At 39.3% G+C, this 8095-nt stretch overlaps 1 protein-coding gene across 1 annotated transcript; it reads right to left on the reverse strand.

The window, feature by feature from the left end:
- Positions 1 to 3288: 3288 nt before the first annotated feature.
- On the reverse strand, positions 3289 to 7875 carry LOC121565117 (L-amino-acid oxidase-like). Its single transcript, XM_041875991.1, has 7 exons — positions 6436 to 7875; positions 5698 to 5912; positions 5412 to 5524; positions 5001 to 5202; positions 4788 to 4856; positions 4487 to 4623; positions 3289 to 4384 (listed from the first exon to the last, which is right to left on the reverse strand). Exons 1-7 carry the CDS (start codon positions 6464 to 6466, stop codon positions 3619 to 3621), a joined length of 1533 nt encoding a protein of 510 aa, XP_041731925.1. The 5' UTR covers positions 6467 to 7875; the 3' UTR covers positions 3289 to 3618.
- Positions 7876 to 8095: the final 220 nt, after the last annotated feature.

Genomic DNA, 8095 nt, shown 5'->3' on the forward strand with positions numbered 1-8095 from the left:
TTTGGGGATTTTTGTTTTAGATTCCGTCTCTCACAGTTGAAGTGTACCTATGATAAAAATTACAGACCTCTACATGCTTTGTAAATAGGAAAACCTGCAAAATCGGCAGTGTATCAAATACTTGTTCTCAACACTGTAGATTGCAAAATAGTTGGGAAGAGATTTTTGACGTACCGATTCCATGGCATAGTGTTTATGAACTGATACGCAAAACGACACCGGATTCAAAACTTAGAATTTTTTAATTTAAATTACTATATAAAATTCTTGCTACCAATAGAATGTTATTTATATGGGATATACAATCTTCCCAGCTCTGCAAATTTTGCTGTGAAGAGACAGAATCATTAGATCATTTGTTTTGGTACTGTCCATTTGTAGCTTGTTTTTGGACACAGGTCCAGGAATGGCTAAAGGATTGCAATATTTACCTGGAGCTAACCCTGCAGATAGCATTACTGGGTGATCTGAAAAGTCATAGTCAATCGATCAATAATATAATAATAATTTTAGCAAAAATGTTATTATTCAATTTACAATCTGTAGAAACAATGAGAATAGACAGGTTCAGAACTTTTGTAAAACATCACAGTACAGTTGAAAAATATATGGCAAATAGAAATCCAATATGGATGGTGTTGAATGGAGTTGAAGGATGGGACTAATAACAACTAACAACAACTAATAACAACAAGATAACTAATAATGTAAGCATACTGTGTCCATAATAAGTATATACAGTGGGGAAAACAAGTATTTGATACACTGCCGATTTTGCAGGTTTTCCTACTTACAAAGCATGTAGAGGTCTGTAATTTTTATCATAGGTACACTTAAAACAAAAATCTAGAAAATCACATTGTATGATTTTTAAGTAATTAATTTGCATTTTATTGCATGACATAAGTATTTGATACATCAGAAAAGCAGAACTTAATATTTGGTACAGAAACATTTGTTTGCAATTACAGAGATCATACGTTTCCTGTAGGTCTTGACCAGGTTTGCACACACTGCAGCAGGGATTTTGGCCTACTCCTCCATACAGACCTTCTCCAGATCCTTCAGGTTTCGGGGCTGTCACTGGGCAATACGGACTTTCAGCTCCCTCCAAAGATTTTCTATTGGGTTCAGGTCTGGAGACTGGCTAGGCCACTCCAGGACCTTGAGATGCTTCTTACGGAGCCACTCCTTAGTTATCAAATACTTGTTCTCCCCACTGTAGGTTATATGTTGAGAGCTTTTGTGAAAGAGCACAGTTAGAAAGATATGGCATATAGAAGCAAACTGGATGTACATCATGAAAATGATCAGAGAGGTTGAGGGTAGAGGAAGTTCAGGAGTAAAAACAAACAAAATATAATTATTGTAAAATTGACTGTGTCCATAAAACGTATATAGTATGTATAAGCTGGAAGTAGAGGCCTAAGCTTTGTTGTTCACTAGTTTACTCATATTAGGGAAGGGGTGGTGGGGTGGGAAAGGGAAATATATTTGTTTTTAAAGGATATGTGTATATATACAGTTGAAGTCGGAAGTTTACATACACTTAGGTTGGAGTCATTAAAACTTGTTTTTCAACCACTCCACAAATGTCTTGTTAACAAACTATAGTTTGGGCAAGTCGGTTAGGACATCTACTTTGTGGATGACACAAGTCATTTTTCCAACAATTGTTTACAGACAGATTATTTCATTTATAATTCACTGTATCACAATTGCAGTGGGTCAGAAGTTTACATACACTAAGTTGACTGTGCCTTTAAACAGCTTGGAAAATTCCAGAAAATGATATCATGGCTTTAGAAGCTTCTGATAGGCTAATTGACATCATTTGAGTCAATTGGAGGTGTACCTGTGGATGTATTTCAAGGCCTACCTTCAAACTCAGTGCCTCTTTGCTTGACATCATGGGAAAATCAAAAGAAATCAGCCAAGACCTCAGGAAAATAAATGGTAGACCTCCACAAGTCTGGTTCATCCTTGGGAGCAATTTCCAAACGCCTGAAGGTACCACGTTAATCTGTACAAACAATAGTATGCAAGTATAAACACCATGGGACCACGTAGCCATCATACCGCTCAGGAAGGAGATGCGTTCTGTCTCCTAGAGATTAACGTACTTTGGTGCGAAAAGTGCAAATCAATCCCAGAACAACAGCAAAGGACCTTGTGAAGATGCTGGAGGAAACAGGTACAAAAGTATCTATATCCACAGTAAAACGAGTCCAATATCGACATAACCTGAAAGGCCGCTCAGCAAGGAAGGAGCTACTGCTCCAAAACCGCCATAAAAAAGCCAGACTACGGTTTGCAACTGCACCTGGGAACAAAGATCGTACTTTTTGGAGAAATGTCCTCTGGTCTGATGAAACAAAAATAGAACTGTGTGGCCATAATGACCATTGTTATGTTTGGAGGAAAAAGGGGGATGCTTGCAAGCCGAAGAACACCATCCCAACCGTGAAGCACGGGGTGGCAGCATCATGCTGTCGGGTTGCTTTGCTGCTTTAGAGACTGCTGCACTTCACAAAATAGATGGCATCATGAGGAAGGAAAATGATGTGGATATATTGAAGCAACATCTCAAGACATCAGTCAGGAAGTTAAAGTTTGGTCGCAAATGGCCCCAAGCATACTTCCAAAGTTGTGGCAAAATGGTTAAAGGACAACAAAGTCAAGGTATTGGAGTGGCCATCACAAAGCCCTGACCTCAATCCTATAGAAAATTTGTGGGCAGAACTGAAAAAGTGTGTGCGAGCAAGGAGGCCTACAAACCTGACTCCGTTACACCAGCTCTGTCAGGAGGAATGGGCCAAAATTCACCCAACTTCTTGTGGGAAGCTTGTGGAAGGCTACCCGAAACGTTTGACCCAAGTTAAACAATTTAAAGGCAATGCTACCAAATACTAATTGAGTATATGTAAACTTCTGACCCACTGGGAATGTGATGAAAGAAATAAAAGCTGAAATAAATCACTCTACTATTATTCTGACATTTCACATTCTTAAAATAAAGTGGTGATCCTAACTGACCTAAAACAGGGAATTTTTACTAGGATTAAATGTCAAGAATTGTGAAAAACTGAGTTTAAATGTATTTGGCTAAGGTGTATGTAGACTTCCGACTTCAACTGTATATATGTATGTATGTGTATGTATGTATATGTATATGTATATATATATATATATATATATATATATATATATATTTTTTTTATTTGAGAGAAGAAGAAAAAACATATGGGGGATTGGAAGTAATGCAGACAATTACATTGATGGATGTTACAATCAATCTGCAATATTAAAGCTGAACTACCCCCCCACATAAAAAAAAACTGTACACACAAAAATAATACAGATTAGAAATGGGAAAAGGTATGGATAAGTAGCCCAGTAAACCTTTTCAGTTCTGCTGAACATTTCGTCAACACTCCTCTCATCATGTTGTGCCATTCATATTGAGTAGAGAAGATCATCAGACAGTACAAAAAAAAACATTATATACGTTTTTGGTTTGGCCATTGGATTTCGTCATTTAGTTTGTCAACATTCAACCTCCGATCATGGCTTCTCAAGCTATTCAAAATACAATCGATGTGCCCAGGCCCCAGATGTCTATTCTGCCAGGTTACTGATGTTCCTGGCTGCCCTTAGTGCAGATTTCATGGCAGTCTCAATCCAAGCATGAGGTAGGGCCGTGTGCTCCCCAGCAAAGTGGACCCTGCTCTCATTCCTGAACAGGTCTGAGGCATAGTCCGTCTGCTGGTAAGGGGTGTAAATGGCAAAAGCCCCCAGGCTGAAAGGATCCAGCCCCCACTTCTTCACCAACCCTCCAGTGCAGAGCGGACGTATAGCCTCCCCATGGATCTTTACCAGGTCATCCAGCACCAAGGCCTTCAGCTCATCCTCGCTCACCCCCTGGAACAGAGTGGAGTCATCGGAACAGGTGTAGGACGCCAGGAGAGCCCCCCCAGCCGTGCCTGGGAAGCTGTGGCTAGGGTAGTAGATGAAACGAGAGGGGAGATCTGTGATGCTCTTCCCCCCTTTGATGCCCTCCTTTTCCCAGAATCTCTCGCTGAAGCTGAGGACCACCTTGGTGGAGCTGGCGTAGTGCACGGACCGCAGGGCCTCCATCTTCTGGGGTGACAGCGGGGGTTGAAAGTCCATGAAGAGGGTGGCCTTCGCTGTAGCTGTCACAAGGGCATAGTCTACTGTGAGGTTGGTCAGGGAGGATGGATTGTGCCAGTCCTGGTAGGATACGGTCACGTAGCTGCTGGTTTGACTGATGAGTCGGACCTTGGAGTTGAGAAGGATGGTGCAGTTGAGGGCCTGGTAAAATGCCCTCGGTAAATGGTCAAACCCATCAGTGATCTCGTAATAGCTGAAAAACAGAACATAACACTACTTTAATACACTACTTAACAAACACTAGATGTAGGGCGGGATGTCTAATTTGATTAGATGTGCATAGTGGTGTTCTTACACAGTGTTGTCGTTGATATCTGACTGAATATACAGCATCTCAGTAAGTGATGCATAGAAGAGGCTGTTCTCGTTCAGGATATCTCCAATCATGCGCAGGGCACCACGACTCAGGTTCCCCTCCTTCACTAGATACTCCTGTCAGAAAACAACACTCATTAAAATGGCTGAATAAAGACATATAAAAACATTCATTCCCATTTCTAGTAAGGAAAGTGGCAAAGTGCATACCAATTTAGACTCTGACAATAATCCTGTATCTTGTCTGATGGTTACCTATAAGCAACCAAGTGTTTTCTTACCTTGACTGAGTACGAGTCATATTTTCTCAACGTGGCCTCGCAGCCAGCTGTCTTCATATCATCCCTTATCTACAACAAATAATTTGTATAAATGATTTGTTATAACTGTGTTATGTGACACATACTTGTATATAACATAACATTTAACATATTACAGTGTTCCACCACAGGAGTCTAATGCTGTGTATGGAGCCTCCCTCCCTTTGCACACACCTTCCACAGGGCCAAGTCGAAGAGCTGACCAGCCGATTTTCCCCTTTCCTTGTCAGTCAAGGGATAGTTCAGCACGTCTGGGTTCTCTTTAACCGTATATGTTTTCTGCAGCAACCCGTTCACATAGTAATATGTGTTGATGTCATCCTGGATAAATGGATTCAGTCCAAGGCCCATTTTTGATGCAAATGATAAAATAATTCTGTTGAATTAAAAATGCCATAGTTAACTTTGTATTGATGGTTAAAGTAAACACCTGCTATCATTCATATGTAACTCTATAGGATATGCACCAGTATCAGATAATGATTCATTTGAGATAGGATGCTTGACCTCTTTTGAAAAATAACATATGAAGACAGGGGATAAGAGGTAGCTACCTATTTCATGTGGTAGGACAATAGGCCTTACTTGTGAAAGCTAGGGATCCTCATAGCACCCAGCTCTGCATACCATCCCTCTCTTCTATCTCTGTAGGTCTCCACCCGTCCTCCAATTCGACCACTCGCCTCCATTAAAGTCACCTTGTCCAAAAAAACAAAAGATATCAGTAGGCCTATTATTAGTCATAACCAGATAATTACAATACTGACACTAAATTCCTTTCTGAGTATGTAAATCGTACGTAAATTAGCATATGTCAATGATATTAATTGTGTTGACATTGATACAGGAAATGTTATGAAAGACACTGTACCTTGTGCCCTGCGTCCTCCAGAAACTTTGCTGCAGTCAGTCCAGCAATACCACCACCGATGATGGCAATATGATGAGGTGTCTTTGTGAAGGGAAGACCTCTGTCCACAATTTCAAGGAGTTCGCCATAGTCTGAATCTTGCAGGCACTCAAAAAGAGGATCCTCAATGTATCCATTGACACTGAAAACTATGATCACAACTATAGTGACAGGAACTGGAAAAGAGCAAAAGTAAATGTTTAATAGGCCTGTAGGCTTACAATATAAAAAAAACATGTACACATTTATTTTTTAAAGGGCTACAGAGGGATATATTATTAAAGTAGATGCAACATACATTAATGGCATACAGTCTGCTAGGCTATTCTTATTTTCACACCAAAATCACAAAACTAGATCTAGAATGACTTTTAGAATGTTCCTGAACAACATCACCTTCTCGACTTTCCAATAAGTTGTAGGAATTCAACATGTTTTTACAAAAGCAGAAGTTATTGTTTTGCAATTAGACATAGATACTCTAATTTTTTATTGTATTTGCATTGCCCCATAAGGTGATGCAGTACTTGTTATTTTGATAGTAGGCTCAATGTATGTCTGGACTCCCTGAAACAATGCATTTTTTTTACAAATTCTTAAAATGAACAAAAATATAGGCTATGAACTTTGACCACAAGTCAATTTGTCATTATAACTAAGCTAAAGTCAGATGTGTTGAAGAAAAAGGAAAATACTTACAATATTTGCACAACGCAACATAGGGTATCATCTTGACTCCAAAGCCCAGAGTCCTTGCCTTCCCTTGTCTAGTGATGCTGACGCCCAACAGAGAAATAGAAACCTAAAGCGAAACGTGGAGGCATGTAGCCTAGATAATGTGATTTACTTTGTTTTACTAATATTATGAATGTTATATAATAGTGAACCCCCTACCCCACCAATATTAAATTACACATTATTTTTAATGAAGAACTACACACTTAAACTGAGATACAGGTAGGCTACCTTCATTGGAGACCGCTCTCCTTCATCAATGGAAACTTCTCAAAAGCGATATGCATGAATGAAACAAATATCTCTGAGCTATATAGCTTAGCTATATTACTTAGCCTAAATCTTTTCTAGGATTCTTACAAGTTGGCGTCTTACCATGAAAAACTGGAAATCACACATGGTATGTGTGAAATTGCACCAACACATTTTAATGAGGGACCTATGTGGGCTTCTGAGGTCGGAAAGAAATATTTTCCCACTCCGGCTCGAGATTCAACCACACTGAACAAATTAGATTAGTGAGGTTTACTATTCACCAGCATACCTCGTTTCCCCCTTCCCACCAACATAATATCTGTTTTATAGTGTATTTTAGTGTCACCTGAAGTGCACCTTGCCTTACCTAACCTGAGATAGAGACATTGTATTTTAAGATTCGAAGATTCTATAGTGAGTTATATTTAATTGGATACATACATTGAATGTTAGGTTAAATAAATCAGAACGTCTACTCACCTTACTGTGATGTCAAATGATAAGCCTGTCTTCGTTTATAGTGCCGGGAGAGTGCAAATCGAAAGCAAACGTGAAGGTTTCAAAAGCGTTACATCATTGGAATTCCTTCATTTCCGTAAATTAAGAATTGGATACATATCAAGAGGTGCTTGACAAGCGTTTTAATTGATGTGATGTAAACAGTCAGCAACACATTAACTGTGATAATGCAATGAATGTGCTCCAAAATGCACCTTTCACCGTGCATAATAACTTGATTGCTATGTGTTTTTTTATATTACTCTTTATAACAAAAATGTTCATGGTAAACAGAAAAAAAAACAAGACGAAAATAAATCTCCCGAAATGTTTCGTACTTAAAAATGCGTCCCAATGGCACCCTATCCCTACATTGCGCTTTGAATCCTGGTAAAAAGTAGTCTACTACAAAGGGAAAAGGGTGTCATTTGGGATTTACGGTAAAACTTTGACGTTCACCTGGCTTTTATTCTATTGGGTGTTGTAGACAGATTCGCATTTGAGCCTTATTAAAGCTAGAATCCTTAATTGAAACAATAACAAAGCGGCTACCCCGCATATGTTTTAGTAAAAAGCTGAGCGATGGGCCTGGATAAATATAACCACTCTCAAATGTATTAAGATCACTTTATTGGTAAATTGCACACAAGGTCCAACCGAAATTTGACTTCCGCTTTTAACCCAACCCCTCTGAAAGACACACATCCAGGTTTTGGAGAGGTGGCACCTGGGAGCTGTTGTTGCCTTGGTGAAGGGCACAATGGCAGGCAATGGCATCTAGGATTTGATACCAGCAACCCTCAATTAGGACTGACCATCCATTATATAAAAATTATAGTTTTAACCATGTTTTGAGGCGATAAAGGGTGTG

The sequence above is a fragment of the Coregonus clupeaformis genome, chromosome 5 (assembly GCF_020615455.1).
Source record: "Coregonus clupeaformis isolate EN_2021a chromosome 5, ASM2061545v1, whole genome shotgun sequence".
NCBI classification, from domain to species: Eukaryota; Metazoa; Chordata; class Actinopteri; order Salmoniformes; family Salmonidae; genus Coregonus; species Coregonus clupeaformis.

Coding starts and splice junctions, on each gene's coding strand:
- LOC121565117 (XM_041875991.1), bottom strand. CDS start 6,466: ATGATACCCTATGTTGCGTTGTGCAAATATT. Junction 5,203..5,411: donor AGGATCCCTAGCTTTCACAA/GTAAGGCCTATT, acceptor TTAATTCAACAG/AATTATTTTATCATTTGCAT. Junction 4,624..4,787: donor ATGACTCGTACTCAGTCAAG/GTAAGAAAACAC, acceptor GTTTTCTGACAG/GAGTATCTAGTGAAGGAGGG.